Source organism: Euleptes europaea, chromosome 1 (genome assembly GCF_029931775.1).
Source record: "Euleptes europaea isolate rEulEur1 chromosome 1, rEulEur1.hap1, whole genome shotgun sequence".
NCBI lineage: Eukaryota > Metazoa > Chordata > Lepidosauria > Squamata > Sphaerodactylidae > Euleptes > Euleptes europaea.
In genome coordinates this window covers 50,122,114-50,146,101 of record NC_079312.1, presented here as the reverse complement: position 1 = coordinate 50,146,101, position 23,988 = coordinate 50,122,114, and the positions used below count along the sequence as shown (strand labels likewise).

The 23,988-nt window shown below is 41.3% G+C and overlaps 1 protein-coding gene across 2 annotated transcripts in view; it reads right to left on the bottom strand.

Moving 5' to 3' along the window:
- Nucleotides 1-23,988, bottom strand: part of GRM7 (glutamate metabotropic receptor 7) — a 577,049-nt gene that overhangs the window by 203,317 nt on the left and 349,744 nt on the right. For both annotated transcript variants that reach the window (XM_056855460.1, XM_056855468.1), the window contains exon 5: nt 1,206-1,346. In XM_056855460.1, the coding sequence (XP_056711438.1) occupies nt 1,206-1,346 (141 nt within the window). The remainder of the gene's footprint in view (nt 1-1,205; nt 1,347-23,988) is intronic.

Genomic DNA, 23,988 nt, shown 5'->3' with positions numbered 1-23,988 from the left:
GATAGCCATGAAGGAACTAGAAAGGTTCTTAAGTGTAAGGAAGTGTTGCTGGAGACCAAGATCAAGATAATTCATATTATGGTATTCCCCATTACAATGTATGAATGTGAAAGTTGGACAATGAAGAAAGCTGATAGGAAGAAAACTGATTCATTTGGAATGTGGTGTTGGAGGAGAGTTTTACAGATACCATGGGCAAGTAAATGGATTCTGGATCAAATCAAGCCTCAATTCTCCCTAGAAGTTAAAAAGACTAAACTGGGGGTATCATACTTTGGTCATATCATAAGAAGACAAGACAATAATGCTTGGAAAAGTTGAAGGCAGTAGAATAAGAGGAAGACCCAATGTGAGATGGATTGACGCAACAAAGATAGCCACGTCCTTCAGTTTGCAAGACCTGAGCAAGGCTGTTAATGATAGGGCATTTTGGAGGTCATTAATTCATGGGGTCACCATAAATTGGAAGCAACATGACAACACATAACATGACACGTTCTGTGTGTGTGTTATGTGCCATCACTTTTTTTTACCAAACCTGTACAACTCTCTCCCTCGTGAAGCCCATTTTGCTTAGTCACTTAGAAGTTTCTGGAGAATGGCTTAAACATGTTTCCTCCAGGAAGCCTATGGATCATTGCAAGTTTTAATGTGATAATTTTACGCTGTGTTGCGGACTTAGTACTTTCTGTTATGATGTTACTGTTTTCTGTGACCAAGGCCCATTGTGCTAGGGTAAAGGTAGAGCAGAGAATGAACAAAGGCACACTTTTTGCACAAGAGAAGAACCCTGAAATAAAATCACCACTCAAAATAACTCTGAATTTACTGCATTTTAATCTTACTTGCATTGCTGCTACAAAACCAACTTTATTTAAAAAAAAAATCCCCTTGTTTGAAAAACATGTAAAAAGAAATATTCAAAATGAGACAACCACCTCTCTCTCTCTCGGCACAAAATCAATGGGAAATGTCAGTTACTCCAGCACAGTAAGGTAGAAACAGAAAGAGTGCATTTTTTACCTCATCTGTTTCTCTTGTCCGGGAAGGTTTATGTTTCTGTGTCCAATTTCTATAAAACCTATGAAAATTCAATCTCTCTTTTCAATCTATCTCCAACAAGGTTTCCTTGCAACAGCTATATACAGGCTTTGCAATGTTAGCCACATAAAGCATCACGAGAAGGATAAAGAAAATGAAATTACCCGTGCATTTACGATCCGTGTCTTCCTTTTTTGACCCACTAATCGTTAACTTGCAATTGAAGTTCTCTTCCCAGTACTCTGCAAACCATACATTTCTTCTGTTGTTCTCCAGCGTACGTGAAGTGAAGTAGGTATCAAATCCTAAAAGATAAACAATTATTTCTTTTAATATATATATATGTATATATATTCATATGCAAGATGGATGTTTTAGGATTTGCCAGGTCTGATATTACATGCTCGAGCAGCTGGAAGTGGGGACGAAGCAGGAGAATTAGCATACTGAGCTGTTTCCGTTCCAGGGAGAGGCCGGGCAGAGTGTCCCAAGCTCAGCATAGTAGGCATTTGGAAAGTCAAATATGATCTTATTGTTAGCAAATCCGTAGGGGAATATAAGGAATCATCCCACTGTTAAAGGAACTGGGCCAATGAAATACAAATCACAGATGGTTCTGACACATCATTCTCAGGGCGTTTCAAGGTGACTTCAGCATGAATCCCAGGAAAAGACAGAGGAAGTCTGAGTGCTGAGATCTACTTTCTTTATTACCAAGTTCTGGTCTTTTGTAAAGGACAGCACTTGCAAAATCAGAATGTGGTTAGAGTATCAGACTAGGATCTGGGAGATGCAGGTAAGAACATAAGAAAAGCCCTGCTGGATCAGATAAAGGCCCATCAAGTCCAGCTGTCTGTTCATACAGTGGCCAACCAGGTGCCTCTAGGAAGCCACAAACAAGACGAGTGCAGCAGCACCATCCTGCCTGTGTTCCACAGCACCCAAGATAATAGGCATGCTTCTCTGATACTGGAGAGAATAGGTATGCATCATGACTAGTATCCATTTTAACTAGTAGCCATGAATACCCCATTCCTCCATGAACATGTCCACTCCCCTCTTAAAGCCTTCCAAGTTGGCAGCCATCACCACATTTTGGGGCAGGGAGTTCCACAATTTAACTTTGTGTTGTGTGGAAAAAAAAATACTTCCTTTTATCTGTTTTGAATCTCTCACCCTCCAGCTTCAGCAGATGACCCCGCGTTCTAGTATTATGGGAGAGGGAGAAAAACGTCTCCCTGTCCACTCTCTCCAAACCATGCATAATTTTATAGACCTCTATCATGTCTCCCCTCAGCCGCCTTCTTTCCAAGCTAAACAGCCCTAAGATATGAATTCCCATGCTGCCATGAAATATCGCTTGGAGCCCTTGGGACAGCCACACACTCTCAGCCCAACCCACCACACATAGATTTTGAGAGGATAAAATGGAGGAGAAGAGAATGATGCAAGTGGTTTTGGGACAATCCCAGACCATTATTCTGTTTTAGGGGTAAGCAAAATAAAAATTCAGAAAAATTTGGATTCAGGTATATTGAACCCCCAAAATTTTGATATTCCCAAATTCTCCCAAATACCCACACTGGCATGGTTTTTTTCGGGAATCTGAAAAAAATTCGGATCCATTATAGCCTATTAGGTAATCTTTACAGGTTGGGGGGGGGGTGTATTTTATCGGTAAAAACAGGGTAGCAATTAAAGGGAGTAAAAAAAGCAGATCCTGAATAATGCCAAATGTTTTGGCATTATTTGGGGCCATTTTGGCCCTGCTGCCACTTTTTATCCCTCCCTCCCTCCCTTACCTGCCAGCTGAATCCTTGCCACCTGCTGCTTCTGAAGTCCACTCCGTCGGGGGCACACGGTGCAAAACTGAACACTGGGCTCCACAGGGCCTTGCATTCAGGTCTGTGCCACGTATTTTTCAGGTTCAAGTTTAATAAACCTGAAAATTTGAAATTATTTTAAAAAGCCAAATTATTTATATTTGGCTTTTTTTGGATTTTCAAAATACTGGAAAAGGGTGCACAACTCTACCTACCACTCCACAGAGCATATTTAGAAGCCCTCCTCCAGCCTAAGGGTGGATACATGCCACTGCTAGTGGAACAGAGATAGAGGATCTAACCCCTGATAATTTGAAACTCCAAAATCGGGCAGCCCAATCCTGGAGGGGGAGTCAGATCTGCAGTGGCTGGGAGCAGCACAGCCACGCCTCCTCCTCAGAGGTTTCCTGGCCATTGCAGAGGCAAAAAAAGGCTTTTTAAAAAATAAAAAGAATAAAAGGGGGAATCCACCATTGCTGCCAACAGGGCAGTGTGAGGGGGCATTCCCGGGGTGAAAGGGGTGAGGAAGCTGCCTAATGACAGCTCCTCCCCAGGAATTCCCCAGGAACGCTCCCCCCATGCCAGCACGGGCTTTCCCTTTTGGGAGTGCCCTGCGAGCATGGCTGCACTGGCAGCAGGAGCTGGTGACACCCAGATCCCGGTGTATTTGCCCCCACACCAGCATAGGCACCACCTTATTCTGTGATAATGTGGCACCAATGCCAGCATGGAGTCACACCGGCTCCCAAGGAGCTTCACCCCCCCTTCAGGAATGGGCTCACAGGTGACATTTGGATGAGGAGAATTCTAGAAGCATTCATATTTTCCACAGCTAAGTGGAAAGGTCTTGACCAAATCCATATTTTTGACTCTAGGCTCCCGTACCCAATTCTAAAAGGTATGAGATTATACTGATTTTCATCTTCTGGGATTCACACAGAAGTTAGTAAATACATTTTGTATTCCCTCAGAGGATGCAGACAATAATCTAAGAATACCGTATTAGTGTTGTCATACTAGATAACAAAGCCTGCCCTCAGTGTTCTGGCTCGACTATTCTCCATATTTGTAACTGTGTCTGCCCCCACCAAGTTGAACCAGCACCAGTGAAATGCAGAGAGACCTTTTATAAATAAGAGGAGTCACAAATCAATAGACACCTAGGCTAAATACTACTCTGATGTCTGAAGGCTGACCTTTATGCCTGTGACAGATAAAGCTCACATGAGAGCAGTGTACGGAAACAAGAAAGGGACCGGGGTGTCAATATAAGTCAAAGGCTTGGACAACAGTCTCAGCTTGGGCAGTGCCGCACTGACAGATACTAATGGGACTTCATGCAGCACGAAAGAGCAATGACTTGGAGTGTTAACTGTGCACTCGACACAAATCATGCATTACAGGATTAGAAACATCCTGCCAAGCTCAGCAGTGGAGCAGGTTTTAGGTATCCATTTGGCTGGCCTCTAAACGAAATCTTGTTTCAGTCTGTCTCCTATCCTCTATTCACAATCCTCCAAAATCAAATAATATATATATGTAGCTGGACAGGGAAAGAAGTTATACAGCCCTCATTGTTAATTGTTTAAGCTGTAGCATTAATTGCACTTGTGGTGAATTCACATATCTCATTTAAATAGTATAATTACCAATTTAAATGCCACTGTTGACTATAACTGGAACGCAGGGAACATAAGGGACCATACGGTCAAACATTACCACAACTTTTTGTACTTGTTGTATTATGGCACTATTTATAGGTATTTTTGTTGGTTTTAAAAAATCTGGAAACATATTAGTCATTACAGCAGTCATTACATTCTCCTACACAGAGTTAAACTGAAGAGAAATAATATTCCTCTTTTTACTTGCTCTTTGTTTCCGTACAGGTTAGCTTTTTTAAAATCAATGTTTAGAAAATGGTTATGGTTCCCTTGGACAGCTATTTTATTTACCAGATGCCTCCATGCTTTTCAAACCGTACGAAACTGCCGCATCAACTTTGGAAGCCTCAGCTAGTACAAAATATGGCAGCTAAGGTTCTTACTGGAAACTGTTGTGATGATCATATAAAAGATGTTCTCCCACCCCTACACTAACTTCTGGTTTGCTTCTGGGCTCAATATAAGATGTCGGTTTTGATCGTAAAATCCCTAAGCACTTTTGGCCCAAAGGGCTAAAAGACCGCCTTCCCCCATATCTACCTGCCAAAGCCTTGAGATGCTAAGTATAAGAAAAACAGCACGAAAGCTCAATGTATGCAATCTATTAAGTGACCAGTTAAGCACAAAATAACACCATAGTCATATACAAATATCACAACATACCTACCAAATATGTACAAATTTCTACAAAAGACACGTCAGTAATACAATCACATATATGACATATGGAAACCAAAAGTTGATAGTCCAAAATCCAGCCATACATGGAAACCAAAATTGTCCAGAGACTTCCATGTACCACCCCAAAAAAAATCTTTCTTCTGTCAAACTTATATAATAGCAGAACAGGAAATGCGCCTTCCGGATTTAGGTTCCACGTTTTCGCCAAGCAAGAGCTTCATAGCCTTTTGCAATTAAATAATCTATAACTAGACCACTAAGGGTGGTCTTATTCCAGGAGGTCTTTGAGATCATTTGACACCGCCATATCCTCTTCTACATGATTTCTCTGAATGACAGTGAATTCATATGCTTGACTTTAATATGTTTTAATATCTTAAATAGCTTAACTAGTCTGTGTTTTATGACTATTTTGAACTACCAAGGAACAAAAAGTGAGCTGGAAATGGACTTAACAACAACAGCAATTGTCACCAAGGTAAGCCAAAAGGTTTTTTCTCCATGTATTTCTACTTGGATGGAAAATACCAGGTTAATCATGATAAATGCTTACTACACAGCACCACTCACACTTTTTCAACTCAAACAAGTACAAATAATTGTAATTGGCATCCTTTATTCTTGCTTAATTACCCAAGCAAGTCCGAACATAATAGTCAAAAGTTTCCTTCTAGAGTTAAAAATGTTTCCTTCTAGAGTCTCGTTTTTCTGAACAGACCATAATTAATATTTGTACTTTTATTTACATAGAAAGGCAGAACTTTTTGACAGCCTGGCAAGCAACCACTGTGTTCACAATTCATAAAACAGAAGATATGTCTCTGACCTGGATGGCCTAGGATAGCCTGATCTCGCCAAATCGTGGACACCAAGCAGGGTTGGCCCAAGTTGGTACTTGGAGGGGAGACAATCAAGGTCACTACATAGAGGCTGGCAATGGCAAACCACCACTGTTAGTCTCTTGCCTTGAAAACCCTACAGAGTCGCTATAAGTTGGCTGTGACTTGACGGCAACAAGAAAAAGAAAAGGAAAAGGGAGTGCTCCATTGGGAACACTTTGTTCCCTAAACAGCATCAGCCTCTGCTACATTGCAATCTGATGTTTAAGTTCCCAGGGGGGAAAAAAATGTTCAAGACAGGTTTGTTCTAAAGTCCTGCTGCATCCACATAATCCTGGACTTCTATAAAATGGCTGACAATTCCCTGTCAGTGACTGTGATCTCTATAGTGGAGCAACTGGGGCAGGGGAAACTACGGCAATTGCTCCCTGTGCGGAAAAAATACATAAGTATTTGGATCCCATCCTAAGCATTGGGTTGTTAATTTTTTTAAGGAGAGAGAACTGCAAATTAATGGCATATTTATTTGTTTATTTACAAATGTGATGATGTGGTTTGGGTATGTACATAAGAGGAGAGAGAGAAATAGCAATTTGGGAGGGGGCATGGGTAGATTATCTGATTTTGCCTGCTGCAGGCCCTAGGTACAATCACTGGCATCTCTAGTTAAAGGAAGTTGGTAGCAGGTGATGTGAAAGATCTTAATTGAGACTTTGGAGAGCTTCTTCCAGTCATAAGAGACAATATTGACCTTGATAGACCAATGGTCAGTATAAGGCAGCTTGATATGTTTGTGTGCAGTCTGAAAGAGACAAAGAGTCATGATTTGTTTGAAACTGAAGACTCTTGGAGAGTTGAGTGTCTCTCTGGGAATCAGATATGCAGAACAGAAATGCCTTAAGAGTGCCTCTTCACCTCCACCTGTGCTCTCATTTTGAGTGCCAAGGACAGTCTACTCAGGTTTGGTTTCCTCTGGATCTACTCAGGTTTGGCTTCCTTCGAGTAGTGGGACATAAAACGTCTTGTAATTAAATCAATTATGAATCAATTATCAAATATGCAAGGGCAGGGGTTTGCTCCAGCTTTCAGGCAGAAACTAATAGGGTTCGCAGGGAGCATGTATGCTATGCATGTGAGGGGGGGCAATAAATTAAGGAACCTGAATCAGAAACAAATATCCTAAAATAGGAATACAGCTCCAGCTGGGAAATTCCTGGAGATTCAGGAGATGGAGCCTGGGAAGGATGAAGTTTGGGGAGTGGAGGGACCATCACCAGGTTATAATGCCATAGAGCTCATCCTCCAAAGCAGTCTTTTTCTCCAGGAGAATTGATCTTGATAACTGGGATATCAGCTGAAATTACAGATCTCTGGGCCCCACCTGGAGGGTGGCAACCCCATCCTAAATACAAAGATTAAATTTAAGTGAGTGTTTAAATTATATTCAAATCAGTGGGACTAACAGTCCAGTTTTAAAATACTCTGTACCAGGTGAGCAAGCAAGCAAGCAAGCAAGACTCCTCTTCTTTAGTTGTTGTAGTACAACCAGTGTGGTATAGTGGTTAAGAGTGGCAGACTTTAATCTAGAGAACCAGGTTTGATTCCCCACTCCTCCACATGCAGCCTTGTATGACCTTGAGCTAGTCACAGTTCTCTAAGACCTGTCTCAGCCCCACATACCTCACCAGGTGCCTGTTGGGGGAGGGAGGCAATCGTAAGCCACTTTGAGACTCCTGACGACAGAGAAAAGTGGGGTATGAAAACCAGCTCTTCTTCTTCTTCTTCTTCTTCTACTACTACTACTACTACTACTACTACTACTACTACTACTACTACTACTACTATTCTGACAACAGCTTAACCACAAGGCAAATTGAGAAAAGCCATGCAAATGGACCTCCCATACAAACCAGACCGTTGTGCCCTTTTCAGCAAAGCTGGTATGACTGTTCTAATGGCTGATGTCGGCCCCCGTGCAGCTGGCTCACAGATCTGAAAGAATGAGACCATGGTTTGGATCCAGATTACATTTTCCATTAGCAGGCTGGAGCTTTTCTGACCCCTCCTTTCCAGTGCTTCTTGCTGATCTCCACACACTGCTGCTCTTGGGGGAAAGGGGCTCCTGAAGAACAACATGAGGAACAGGAAGGGGGAACTGGCAGAAATTACCCCTCCCATTTCATTAGAGGAAAATTTAATCTGGATCCTTTCCTTTTTATCCCTTAGAAGCTCCTTGATCAATTGATCTTGAGCAGCATATATCTAGTGTTGGAGGGATATAAGGACTGAAACAAATCTTGCCACTGACAATGTAGCCTTGGGGTCCCTATTGCTTAGTAAAAAAGGCATTCTGTCAGTCACAGAGGCATTGGATTTGTATGTTAAAAGGGGGAAATATAGTGCAATCGAAGTTCCTCGTAAAAGCGGCATTCCAAAAGGGCATGAGCTAATGAGTCAATAGAGCCAGAAGAGCAAGGACAGATCCTGTCTGAGTATGGTATATTCAGAATTCTGCCCTGCATTACCCTAGAAGGGTTGGCATTCAATCTAGCCAAGCAAAAAGCTCTACAAAGATGAGGAGTTGTCAGATAATATGTATAGGCAGGCAGACCACATGGAGGGGGTATTCCGAAGAACTGGGATGAACGGACGCGACGAGCACGAAAAGTAGTGCTGTTATAATCGAGCTCTTTAATGCGCTTTTTAATTTTGGGAAAAGCTTCAGTTTCCCAAGATCTAATAACATATCCTGCAAGAAGCCCAACAACGACAGTTTCTCATCTAAGATTTTTTGCCATGAGGATTTAAAAGGGTCATGCTTCAGAGAAGCTAGGAACCCCTCAGTGCTAAAGCACAGTTTAAGGTGTAGTTTAAAGGCGGCCAACCACGCCCTAGCTTCAAGTGACATTTGGCCAAACTCGAAACGAAGAGTAACGCCAGCAACACATCGAGGAGCATTTAGGAGTTTTCGTAAGAACTGAAGCAGTGGATGATCTATAGATTCATTGATGACTGTTATCCAGATGGCAACACCAAAGAGGATAATTGGGGTAATTTTCAGATTAAAAACCTAAATAGCCCCTGGAATATATTTGCCACCTTTGGTGTGAAAAAAGTTGACAATAGCACCAACCCCAGGTTTAATTTTGTTGGACACTGCTTTTTGATGGGCATTTCAATTTAGGTTATGGGAAAAAAGAATGCCAAGGTAAACAAACTCCTTGACTTGGTCAACCTCAAAGCCATCTAATACCCAGCGAAAAAGAGGCATTTTTCTCCTCTTAGTGAAGATCATAATCTTAGATTTATGATGGTTTATTTTAAGACCTTCCCTAGAGCAGTACTCAGAAAAAGTTTGCAAAGATCTTTTCAAACCAATTCTTGTGCAGGACAGGAGAACTGCATCGTCAGCATAGAGTAGAATTGGGGTGGGATGACTTGCAAGCTTTGGGGGTGGCAAAACTCTGAGAAATTGGTTGCCATATCATTCAGGTATAGATTAAACAAGAGAGGAGCAAGGAGGCAACCTTGTCTAACTCCCTTGACCAGTTCAAAGGGCTTGGGTAGTTCTCCTTGGTTGCCACAGCAAACCTGAGCTGTGAGGTCAGTATGAAATTGCTGAATAAGCCATAGTAACCTCCTATCCATAGTAGAATTTGATAGTTTCAACCATAGCCTCTCCCTCGGGATGGTATCAAAAGCTCCCTTAAAATCCATAAAACCCACATAAAGGGTGTTAATCTGGATCTAACCTGGTATGTCTTGCACGGGCAATAGGACTGTGTTTTGTAGCTATTGTGTGATAAGGCTGCCAATAAGATAACTCAGGAAATAATTATAGGGTGCTTTACATCCTGAAAAATGGATTGCTATGAGAATTATTAGTAGAATGCCTGGGAAATCTATTTTGCAAAAAAGAAAAACATTTAAAACAAATTTTCTAACTTGTAGCTGCCTAGAAATAAAATTCAAATGTGTGTTCATTGTAATGCCAATGTGAATGGATGTATTATGAAATATGAACCTGATCAACAGCATTGTCGGGCTGATTCCTGTTTTGTGCAACACCACGCAAGCAGGCGAAACTCATCAAACTCCAGACATATTGCAGAGACCACTACACTGTCCTCTCAACTGTAACAACAGCTGTCAAAAACCAAGGAACAAACAGCAGGGTGAAGAGCATTACAGAACATGATATATTACTGGTATTGCAAAGAACAAACCGTCGAAGTGAGCCTTGTATCACATTCTTGAACAAATGATGCCGCCTTGTCTACTGTCTGTCTACATCACCACTGTCAACTGTGGCAACTGTGGCAACCACCTTCTTACCAAGTCCTTTTAACTGAAGTTACCAAGGTTTGAAGCTGGGAACTCTGACATACAAAGCAGGAGCTCTGTCACTGAACTATGACCACAACTACTATGTAGATTTAAAGGGTGGTGGATTTAAGGTGATTTTTAAGGCAACCACAGCCACAGGGTAGGTATTTAAACTCCTGTTTAATGGCTTAAGGCACTGTGGCCAGAAAGTTTGACCATGAACTGTATGAAATATTAACACTGTACAAGGGAATCTATTTGAGAAGCACAGCATGACACAGAAATGCACAACGATGCTCTTTCCCAAAGGATATGAATAGTTATTCTGACATATCCTTAATGAAAAGAAACTTATTTACTTTATATCTTTATGATTTTATTACCTCGATATATTTACACAGGTAACATTAACTGGTCTAATTTATTCCCTGAGTTAGTCTTAATTATGGGGTAGTCATTGGGAAGGTTGTTGTTGCTGGGTTGTTGTTGTTGTTTGCTTTGTTTTGCTTTATTTGGGGGGCAAGGTAAAGATGGCACATTGAACAGACAAGGCAGAAAGACATCCCCATTGAAACTTGGGAAATATTTGTTCAGTATGATGCATTTATTCAGAGAATGCAGGGTACTCCATAGTTCCTTGTCCATATGTGAATGCATGTTGTATAGTGGCAACAAAAAACAGCTTTTTAAACTAAATTTTACTTATTAAATGGATCTTGCACATGTCCCAACATGATCAAACTATGACTGAAAGCATTGTAGGATTACTTCCCAAAGTGTTGGTACTAGAAGCTGATGAGTTGTGACTTAGTACATGCACAAGTATGAGCATTTAGGTAACTATCTGTTAAAGGCCTCCTCCAAGTCCACACGGGATGAAACCATACATTTGGTTAAGTGGCAAAGGGGTGAATCATAAGAACATAAGAATGGCCCTGCTGGATCAGACCAAGGCTCTTCAAGTCCAGCAGTCTGTTCACACAGTGGCCAACCAGGTGCCTCTAGGAAGCCACTAACAAGACGAGGGCAGCAGCACCATCCTGCCTGTGCACAGACAGGCAGGCAGAATCATAGTTTGTGACGAAGAAAGATCTGAAGAATAGCTCTAGCTGCCACTCTATTTCAGAACACTGGTGGTTTGGCTCATGATCAATGAGCCATCTTCCTGCTCTTTATGGGAGGCAAGATCTTTAGAAATGTCCTTAGAAACTTTTTTGAAAGGTCAGATTAACCAGTGGGCTACGTATTACAGTAAGATCCCACTCTGGTGCAATTATCTGATATCTCAGACATTTTCCATCTCTTCTTTGCCCTGCAGTCTCCTTGATTCCAGACTGTTCCATCTGCTTCAGTGCAGCCTCTCTTCCTTACCACTTCTACTGCTCCCTTGGTCTATATCAAGGGAAGAAGAGTCTTCAGTATGGTTGTTCCGACTTTGGTTTCTGAAGGTCAGCACTATTTTTTCTAGGAATGATTACCAAGTCCAATTAGATTGAACCATGATTCATAGAACCTCTGATGAGCTGTCCCACTAAGTTCTTTTTACACCATTTTATGTTATTTTTTTGTCCAGTATCCACAGACACAGTATTGGGGGGGGGGGGGCTAAATACCCTAGGAATCAATTGTGCAATCTCACAATTTAGTGACCTTGGTAAATTTTCTCATGGCTTGCCTAAGATTTCCTGGACTTTAGTGAAGTAATTGGGTGTGTATTGGACAAGGACTATAAATTTCAAGTGCCTATGGCACTTAGGTAAAGTTTTTCTAAGACCTGCATGAGCTCCTTAGAGCACAATTGCACTCCCGTAGCATTCAGAGATGATTATCTGTGCACTTGATGTCAATCAGCACTTAGTACATGGTTTTTAAGTTTTTAGAATGCACAATTAGACCTTTCAAAAGTTTCCTAAGTGCCATAAGAGCTCCTTGGAGCCCAATTGTGAGCTCCTTACAGAGACATTTCTAAGTGCTATAGGAACACACTCGTATGATGTTCTTAAGCTGAGTCTACTACTGGGTCTTTGCTACTGCTTTCTAGACAGTGTTAAAGCCAACAATCTCATGTAGTGTGTCTTCAAAAATAAACCTGAAAAGCTCACATTTAGAAAAGCAATCAATGCAAGAGGAGGCCATTTTATTCAAAGATGGAGGCCTAATTCTGGCTAGCATGGAGATTCCAAGGCCAAACTAGTACTCACTATTTAGAGATCTTGATAGTGCCCTCCCATATGTTCCTTAAAGTTTAGGAAAACATACAAAAGCCATGGCAATACATTAACTAAAGCAGTGGCAGATCTACTATGAAACTAATGTCGCTTAAGCTTCAGGGCTCCTAATCCCGGAGGGGCCCTGAAGTAACTTTTTTTTTTAATGAGTGAATTTTTCAACAAAATCAATGGAGTTTTTTAAATGTGTTTGTTATTAAAATAAGGCTATTTTAGTGATAGAATCATGCGTAGGGTTGTGCAAAAAACTTTTTCCAATAGATTTTGGGTTTATTGGGCCTGGTTTTTCTTTTTTTTCTTTTTTGGGTAAACCCAAAATTAGCTGAATACCCATACCAGTATTTGGCTTATTTTCAGGTTAACTGAAAAAATTGGGCCCACTATAGTCTATGGGGACATTTCCAAAGCTCCTGGGGGGCATTTTTGGAGGTAGAGACACCAAATTGAAGTGTGGCTGCAACAGACTCTCCTTAGATGGTCACCAAAGTTTGGCTAACTTTTGGTGCTAGCAAAACATCGGTACAGTTTTTGCTAATGTCATTGTTTAATTTGATTGTGTGAATGCTTGAAAATAAAAGAACATTCTACATTTTATTAAATTCTCTGGTTATTTCTGAATACTCTTGTGACATTCCTGAATGCCTCATACTGATAAGATGAAAGGACAATAAAATTAACAAAATGTGGAAAAAGTATTTATCACACTGTTTAAGTTGCCTCATGTATACTTAGTCATCACTATGAGACAACTGCTCACCTTTTAATGAGTTTCCCAGGATAAACAGCACTGAGAGGGCTGCTTTACATGCCCTCATCATGGTAAGGTACACAGATAGTATGTTCACAAGTATGTTTAATTATTTCCCAAATTTATACCTTGCCTTTCTACCCAACCAGGGACAAATAAATAGCTCTGGGGAGGGAGTTCCCTACTTTTGTTGACACAACTGAGAAGTAAAATACATGCATAAAAACAAACAGCCAACAATTAAAACATAGGGTGGGAAGAAGAGGTCATTGGAAGAATACCAGATGAAACAAAAATGCCTTCACTTGCTAGCAGAAGACACTGATGGAAGGGGACATAGCTCTTGGGATGGAGTTCCATACTTTTGGTGACATGACCAAGAAGGCCCTCTCTTGGGTTACCACCCACTTAACCTCATCATCTACCCAATTAATTAATAAGACAGCATTCTATGGAAAGAGATCATTAGAAGGATTTGGCAAACACCATATCCCTGTTCACATGTTACAGTGAACACTTGTACAACTTCCATGTATGTGCATGAACTAGTTTGTTAGGAGGGGCCAACACATGTACACTTTATGAATGAAACTGGCTCCTCCTGACAAACTAGTTCATGCACATATGTGGAAGTTGTACAAGTGCTCACTGTAACGTGTGGGGTTTGTATCTCACATTTAGCTGTACATGTGTTGACTGTAACATGACAATTATGCAACACAAATATAAAGAACAACAAAGTCTATGTGCATTCATTATAACTTGTGAACAGGGCTCATGAAACACCAGGTTTTTTTTACTCACCAAGAACCTCATATATTCCCATATGCTTCATGCACTACTTTCATATTTAGGCATCAAGCTACTCCCACGCTCCAGCTGTAGCACATGGAGTGAGAGTGGAAGAATTTCCATGCAAAAATAGTATCATGCTCTAAATTCCAAGGAAGATCCATATGCATTTGAGCCTGAGGGGAAACCTCTTCTTATATTTTTCTCCAGTCTAGAATTTCTATTCCTGTTACCCACTATATTTTCTCTTGGAAAAATTCCTAGTAAGTATCATAACTTTTTCTTCTTGCAGCTCAAGGTCAGCACAGCTAATGTGAAGACTCACAACTGAAATAAGAAACAACAGACTATTACTGTCAATTTAAGTATTTGACTCTTGCCCACATCTCCCACTCTCTTCAATCGATAACTAAGCACATTCTCCGTATAATCATTTATTTTTACACAAAGTTTTTAAAATCTAGGTTCGTAACAGCAGAGGACTCATCTTGGAGTAGGCAGACCTAGGTAGGGTTGCCAACCTCCAGGTAGCAGCTGGCGATCTCCTGCTATTACAATTGCTCTCCAGTCGATAGAGATCAGTTCCCCTGGAGAAAATGGTTGCTTGGGCAATTGGACTCTATGGCATTGAAGTCCCCCCTCCCCAAACCCCACCCTCCTCAGGCTCTGCCCCAAAAACCTCCCACCAGTGGCAAAGAGGGACCCGGCAACCCTAGACCTAGGCCATTTCTACCTGGATCATTTGCTCCAGCTTTGATTGGGAAGCACTGTGGTACATTTGTACACCTCCAGGGTTTCCATGGCTTTTCTGTGATCTTTCCCAAGCCTGCTTTGCGTGATGTTTTAGGATAGTTTGTAGCAAAGCCTGGATGGTTGCCATGTGTGTGGAAAAGTTTGGATTTTCCTGATCGTGCCCTCATAATAGTCATTTTCCTTGTTCCTGTTCCCACAATGGTCATTTCCTTTCCCCATGTAATGGTTAAAAATATTTAAAAACATTAAAATAGCACACTGGCATTTCCTAGGGTTGATAACTGTAACCATATGTATGTGGTTACAGTTATCAACCCTAGGCAATGCCATTGTGCTATTTTAATGTTTTTAACTATTTTTAACCTTTACATAGCACTTCTAATAAATTATATTTTCAGTATTTATATACATATCTATATATATATTCTTTCTACCCAACCTTGGGTACCCAGCTTCTATTTTCAGGTTGGATTTTATTCCCCTCTTTTTTCTTCCATTTCCTTTCCCCACCACCACCACTGGGGGATATTTTACTTGACAGCTGAATATCAATATAATGTGATAATAATTTCTGCATTAGGTTTGCTGAAGTCACAGCTTTCTTTTTTATGTAAGAAAGTGTCTATCCCCTTTCATTGCAGAAATATAAGGGTAAAGGCTGTGAAGCTTCTGCAGTGAATGGGGCTAGAGGCTTAACATAAGAACATAAGAAAAGCCATGCTGGATCAGACCAAGGTCCATCAAGACCAGCAGTCTGTTCACACAGTGGCCAACCAGGTGCCTCTAGGAAGCCCACAAACAAGATGACTGCAGCAGCAATATCCTGCCAGTGTTCCAAAACACACTAATATAATAGGCATGCTCCTCTGATCCTGGAGAGAATAGGTATGCCTCATGACTAGTATCCATTTTTACTAGCCCTCTCCTTCATGAACATGCCCACTCCCCTCTTAAAGCCTTCCAAGTTGGCAGCCATTTAAAAAAATAACTGAAAATTCAACAAACTGATACACAGATACAATATATGAATATTCACTTGGGGGCTTAACACACGCACCCTCAAGTTCTGGTAGTGGGGTGGTGGTGGAGGAAGTGGCCACTGCCAGGGGGGCTGGAGCAAGGAAACTACAGGAAACCTACCATGGGAAGCCATGTTCATGCTGTGCTGTATCGGCAGCCATAGCAATTATGGAGAAACTATATAAACCTGATGAAGAAAGTTTTGACTCTCGAAGGCTGATACCCTAGAAATCTTGTTGGTCTCTAAGGTGCTACTGTACTCGTTCTTGCTCTTCTACTGCAAACCAACATGGCTACCCACCTGACACTACACAAACCTGTCACTGCGCGGAAAACACTACTCAGTTATAGTCTTGGTGCTTTCCCTGTGGCTGACTCCATGTGTTGTGGAACTGTCTCAGCATCAGAATCTTTGCACCCAGCACTTTCTGCTCTTTCAGTGGAATGTAGGATGGGAAAGTTCTTCTGAGCTTTTTAAGAGTAGATACATTGTTATTCTAAAAAATATTTTGTTCTTGGTTTTTAAAAGTATTCTAATACATTTTTGATTTTATCAGAATGCCTATATTTACAATTGTCTTCTCCTGTATACATAATTTATAGGTAAAAAGGTAAAGGTAGTCCCATGTGCAAGCCCCGGGTCATAACTGACCCATGGGATGATGTCACATCCTGATGTTTACTGGGCAGACTATGTTTATGGAGTGGTTTGCCATTGCCTTCCCCCGTCATCTACACTTTACCCTCAGCAAGCTGGGTACTAATTTTACCAACCTCGGAAGAATGGAAGGCTAAGTCAACCTTGAGCCGGCTACCTGAAACAGACTTCCATCAGGTTCAAACTCAGGTTGTGAGGAGAGCTTTGACTGAGGTACTGCAGCTTTCCACTCTGCGCTACGGGGCTCCTTACATAATTTGTACATAATAAATAAATATGAGGTTTTTAATTACATAATTATAAAACTAAACCATAATTACAATATTAATGATGGCATTAATATAGCATATGTCTGTAAGTCAGCCTGTATTTTTCTATTCCAAAACATTAATAAAACCCATTTCCTTAAAAAATAAATGATTTGTTTGTCTTCTGTCTCTAGCATGTATAAAATAAGTCACTTTAATCATAGAAACAACATGCCAGATCTTAAATAACCAAACCATTATAGATGCTGTGTTTGTTTGTTTTTTCCAGGCTTTGAGCTAAGACTATTCTGTTAGATCCAATCCCATTCTTAACAATCATTTCTAGATATCCAGATTCACTGTATCTTTTAGAAAGACAAATAGAACAGAAAGTGATTCTAATGGAATTCTGTGGCTGCAGTCCTATGCACACTTACTTGACAGTAATCCTCACTGAACTCAGTGGGACTTACTTCTGAATAAATATGCATAGTAAGGGTTGCACATCAAGCTATTTATTTGGTGCATTGAAACAGTGATAGTCAGCATCATATGATTTTCAGGCATTTTCAGGCATGATTTTTCAAACAAACAAACATGGAACAAACCACCATTCTTCCCACAATAACCATTACATTGTGCATATATTACAATTAACCTTGAGTGAGACATTAGCAATACAGAATCTTACTAAATGTTTTCTAAGATTGAACTATAATAGGCTGGATTGCATTTCCCTTCCACCATATCAGGAATCTTCTAAAGGAAGGTTTCTTTAATAAACCTTCTAAAGGAAGGTTTCTTTCTTACAGTGGAAGACTGTGCACTAAATAGAAGGGAACCGCTGGGTCTAACCTCAGGCCAGTTTAAGAACATGGTGCTAAATTGTAATGCAAAAAGTGTGTTTTGTAGGTGCTGTCTCAGCCGAGCATTTAAAATGTTGTGCTATTCTCGTACTACAACAGTGAAGATGATAGTTGAAAAGGTGTACTCGGTTGAAAACACGAAGAACATACTATTAGACAAGTTCTGTCAGTAAACAAAAAAGGTAGTAGTGTATCTTGTTCTTATCAAGCAACTGCAGTTCTCGAGCGCCAGTGCAAACAAGTAAATGTTGAAGGGGAGGGGGCTGACCATGGCTGTTGTACCAACGCAAGTTATACAGGCATTCTGATGGGCTGCATATAGGGTTGCCAGGTCTCTCTTCGCAACCAGTGGGAGGATTTTGGGGTGGAGCCTGAGGAGGGGAGGGACTTCAATGCCATAGAGACCAATTGCCAAAGCGGCCATTTTCTCCAAGTGAGCTGATCTCTATCGGCTGGAGATCAGTTGTAATAGCAGGAGATCTCCAGCTACTACCTGGAGGTTGGCAACCCCAGATGAATGTACTGCCCACCAGTGGGACAAGTGGCATCACCAGGGCTTTTTCCAGTCAGTAAATTGCATTGGAGGGAAGGCTGAAGCCTCTTCTGTTCCTGTGCCATGGCCCCAGGAAGGAATTAGGGCCCTGTGTGGTTGAGAAACAGGTTCCCAGCAGCCTGACGTGGCTGATGTCTGAAAGTTGGGCCAGGAACCGAGACCCAACCCATGAAAAATCATTGTGTCTAGTTGGGCCCATAGTATGCACCCATACATACAAAATCTTCAGCATATGCTCCTAGGAACCTGCTGAAGGGTGTGTATACCTAAGCCCCGATAGCACCAAATATAATGGACACGTTTATATTTTAATTTATTTATTTAAAACATTTTTATGCCACTTTTCCACCCAATCAGGGTCCACAAGATGGCAAACATAAAAAACCCTAAAACATTTAAACAATAAAAAACAGTTAAAATAATAACATATATATATATATAATCAGTGCAAAAAGGGGTTGAGGTAGGGTCGCCACTGGTGGGAGGTTTTTGGGTCGGAGCCTGAGGAGGGCGGGGTTTGGGGAGGGACTTCAATGCCATAGAGTCCCATTGCCATCGCAGCCATTTTCTCCAGGAGAACTGATCTCTATCGGCTGGAGATCAGTTGTAATAGCAGGAGATCTCCTGCTAATACCTGGAGGATGTCAACCCTAGGTTGAAGCAAATTGTTGGTCTTTGGCCTCAGCCAGAGGAAATGGTATTACTAGTAATACAGTTCTTTCTCCTCTAGAGTTTGTGTTTGGTCTAAGGCTAGAGCAAGGGTCCCCCTTGGGTGCCTTTCCTTGAGCCCATCAAGTGTTGTTAGAAAGTGGGCAAGGCCAGGTGGGGCTTTGCTTGCCTGTGCAGATTAAAAGGCATCATGTTAATTAGAGTTTCTGCCTTTAATGTTGAAGAGTTACTATGAACATTGTGCATAACCTCGCTCCCTAATGTTTTGTGGTTGGCTTTGCCTCCTGCAGCAGCCATTTTGTTGCTGCGCCCACCACCCTGTTTCAGAATTCCAAAGGTGCCTGCAGGCTCAAAAAGGTTGGGGACCCTGGACTAGAGAGTCATCAAGTTCCTTTTGCCCAGATTACCTTGCCCTCTGCCTTTTGTATGTAACCTTCCAACTAGAGCCTGCTTCTGTCTCCTTTACCTGCTTCCTGATTAGTTTCCTGCAGACTTTTATTAATGAGTAATCTATAGTTTATAAGGAGCCCTCACTCATGAATGTTGGCTGAGGGCAGGGATTGACTGCTGACTGTCCTTTGCATGGCAGAGAAGCAGATATGTTCCCCATTCCACTTACCCAAGGTAATGTGGGTACTCCCCATGAAAGATCTCATTAATATTTATTTAAGAAGGTTGGATGCTACCTCTCTAGATATGCTTGTGGCAGCAAAAAACTAAAAGTATAAAACAAAACCAATCAAGACACCAAAATAAGATGAATTAAGAGAATTTCTCTTAATAATGCTAGGAGGTATTATGGCCCAAATCTATTTTGGGACTTATGGGCAGGCAATGGAGATGGGCATTTAGGGATGTATGGAGCTAGCCCAGGGGTGATACAATACCCATTTCCAGCCCCTGAAAATGCTGCCACATTCTGGATCAACTTAAGTTTCCACATAAAGATCACTACAGCATTCTAACCAGGATATGATTAGAACATGGGTCACTATGCGGAAATCATGCATTGGGAGGAAGGGCCATAAATGACATATCAGCCAAAGGTGACAAAAAGCATCATGTGACACAGAGGACATCCAAGTCTTCAACCAGGTTCCCATAGCACCCCTAAGCTATGAACCTGCTTGGGGAATACAACTCCTTGCAAGACAAGCTGACTCCTCAGTCATCTAGGAGCTTTGTCAATGACTAGTAGCATCTCAATATTTTCTGGATTGAGCTTTTGGCCTTCACCCATCCCATTACTTTTTCCAGATACCTGTTCAAGACTTCCAAAGATTCACATGGTTCAGATGGTAATAAGAAACAGAGCTGTCATCCACATGATACCGTACTCTAAATTCCTGGACGAGCTCTCCCAGTGGTTTCATGTAGATAGTAAATAGCACGAGGGACACAACAGAAGTCTGTGGAACTCCATATCAAAGTGTAACATGGCTGGACAACAGTCCCCTAGCACCATTTTTTGGACTCTGAAGCATGGTCCTCCCACTCCCAATTTATCCAGCCTCCCAGAAGGGTACCATGGTTCATGTGTTTGAAAGCCACCAAGATGTCCAGGAGAACTATATACTTCTGATTCTAGCCCACTTTTTGAGGGGAAAGAAATATGAAGATCCTTGCTAGATCAGACCAGTGGTCTATCTAGTCCAGCATCCTCACACAATGGCCAACTAGGGCATAGAAGCTAACACCTTCCACTAATGTTGTCTCTTGACACTGGCATTAAGAGGTTTACTGGCTCTGAATGCGGGGGGTTCTCCTTAGTCACCATGGCTAGTAGCCACTGATAGTCCTCTTCTCCATTAATCTAATAACCCCTTTAAAGCTTTCTATGCTTGTAGCCTTCATTACATCATCTGGCAGCAAACTCCACACTTTCATCACTCATTGTGTGAAGAAGTTGTTTGCCCTTAGTACATACAAGCCACTACAACATGGAGTGCATTTGTCACACAGGAAAAGTGCATCATGGAGGGAAGGGGCATGCCATATGCCTCCCTCATGCAAAGTGGTAAGTGTATGAACTGGCCTAGTCTGGATGAGGCATATTCCAGACAGGTCAGAAATAATAAAGTCTAATAATGAAATGATACTGTTGATCAATTTAATTTCATGTTCGTCTAAAGGACAGTACATTTAATTCCTAGGCAAGCTGGTTAGTGTCTGCATGAAAACATATTGACCCCATTTTCATTTGGTGATTTTCCTACCAGTTATTTTATTTCACCTATGCTCTTCTGAAAATAACTAAAACAGCATTACAACTATGGGCATAATCAAAGTACAAACTTTTCTCATGTGGCCAAGATTATTGATTTAATAAGCAGCCCAAAGTGACCTATGATTAATTGTGCTTAAGGGCTCTTAGATAATTCCCCCTTCCCCCCATCATTTGTTCAGCACTCAGACCAAAGTCGATTTATTCCTTGATCTCAAGTCTGAAAGAAAACATTAATAGGTGGGATAACTAACAGAATCCATTTAAAGCATTTTCCACAACATATCCCCCACCCCTCAAATTTTATTATCTTGTCTGAAGAGTACACTCCATATTTTTTATGGAACTATTAAGATACTTTACAGAAGCTCTCTAAACCTCCGTAGCCAATAAAAAAGGAAATGCTGCTACTGAGTGATTTTAATAACTTACTGGCACAGTGTCATAAAGATGGTTAAGGAGTGTTAAAAATGGGGATAAAAGGTACTTTTGGGGACAATGACAGAAAAAATATTCTTGTTGACATTATGTAATGGGCACTTACTTTGGTTTATGCTGCGCATTAAAATAGGGTCGGTTTTTCCACTCAGGACAATTTTAGGCTTGAAGAATTCCCTTTACGCAAGCAGCTGTATGTGTGAAGCGACATTATATGCATTTATGTTACTTACTTATAACATTGGGAGGACTGCCTCCTCCTTGGCCTCATTGTGCTAATGCAACAGGGCCCATCAATTTCATTGCATGGGTCACATACACTGACAGCAAGACTTCCTGACAGAGATTTCCTTGATTGCAGCAATCATGGTTGGGCTTACGCAAAAAAAAAAAAAAAAGGTTAATTTCGGGTTTTGGTTTATTGGGCCTCATTGTGTTTTTTCAGTAAACCCAGAATAAGCCAAATACGCATACCGGTAAAGGGGTATTTCGCCTCATTTCTTCTGATGGCAAATGACAACCTGTGAACAGTCCTTTATTATAGTCAACTAAAATCTGATTTCAAGAGATGGTAATGGTGCAGGGAAACAAAGCTCTACTTGGGGCGACCTTCAGTTTGATAGCAGGCTTTTTTTGGGGGTGGGGGGTGAAATCGGAGGCAGCCAAAGTCATGAACAAGGCAGCTCTTGTGAAGGAGATTGCTCATCTGCCCGGGTGAGCAGTCTTCTTCAGAACAAAGCCTGTTCAGCAGCTGTAGAAGTTGGGTGTTTTAATTGGAAGGCACATCCCTCCGGACGGTACTGGGTGAGCCCCATCTTTTAAATGACACTTGGGCTTTCAGACTATCCTGATCCAGATCACGCCAGTGAATGGTGATGGATAGTTTGGTCAGACCAAGTTGGCTCCGGTTACACGACCCTTACCTTAAAAGGGCCCCAAATATGTGGCTCTAACAAAACCAGTCAAAGATAGAAAAATGGGAGAAAGCACAGAGCTGTGCATCTGAGCAAAAGCAAATAGCACAGAGCTGTGCATCTGAGTAAAGGCAAATAGCCAAAAGCCGAAAAAGCCAAATACCTTACCATAAAATACCAATTCGGCTTTTTCAGGAATTGCCTATTCAGCTTTGAGCAGATTCACAGGTTTTGGTATTCGGTCAACCCGAAACCCGAATATTGCCAAAACAGCTAATTTTGGGTTTATTTTCAGTTCAGGTATATCGATATGCACAACCCTAGTTGGGCTTCATAAATACTGTCATATCACTTTCGTGTAGTTTACTTCAAAACAACCAGATTGGCCAGGAATCCTGGAGGTTTTTGCCTTCCTCTGGACATAGAGCAGGGGTCACTGGGGGGAGTGGGGGGAGGTAGTTGAAAATTCCTGTGTGACACTTGAGGCCCCTTCCAACTCTATGTTTCTATCTTTCTTTTGTTTGCAAGCAGCTACAAATTAGGGTCATGTTTGCACTAAACAAGAGGTAAAATGTACTCTTCTAGCACTGTTAACTACCCAAAGTATGTATGTGGAAAAAATGATTAAACTTTGATAAAATATGCCCTGTTTTGGGGTGCTAGTGGTAGTACCCACTTTCTTTCTCATTTGACTGAAACAATTTCTCTTCCTTTGCCTTTAATAACCCTGAAGCTCCTTTTCTCCCATCCCATCCCATGCCATCCCTTCCTTACCACAACCATAAAAAAGAACTTTTTTTCAGCAATGGTTGCTCCCCCTCCATTTGTTATAATGTTTCTTAGAACAGATGTGGTGAAGCCAGGCAAAGTCCTCCTTTTTCTCTTATGTCTTCATGCTAAATTTCACATGGACTTATTAACAATTCAATGACTACATCATCAAGAAATGGGTTGTATGTATTTAACAGGCATCATGGATCCAATATCATATACAGGACTTTGATGGAACTGTAAGTCACCCAAAATACAATGCTTTAAAACAGGCAGTTCTCATAAAGGGGTAGAAATAGGGTTTCCAGCTCCAGCTTGGGAAATGCCTGGAGATCGGAAAGGAGGTGCCAGGGAGGGCAGAATTTGAGGAGTGGATGGAGATCAGCAGGGATGTAATATGATACCATACAGCCCACCCTCCAAAGCTCCATTTTCTTCAGGGAAATTGATCACTGTAGACTGATGATCAATTATGACCCAGCGGGTGACAGTCTTAACTGAAACCCAGGTGAACCACTATGACATAATAGTAAATAAAGCATTGACGTTGATCTGGGAAGACCCAGGTCCAAATATATGCCATGAAACTTATTAGGGGTCTTGGACTAGCCTTAGATCTTGAGTTAACAAGTTGTTTATAAGGAAACAATGGGGAGGGGATCAGGCACACATAACTTGATTGTTTTTTTAAAGAAAAGTAGGGCTCCAGATAGAACACACATTGTGCGAAGT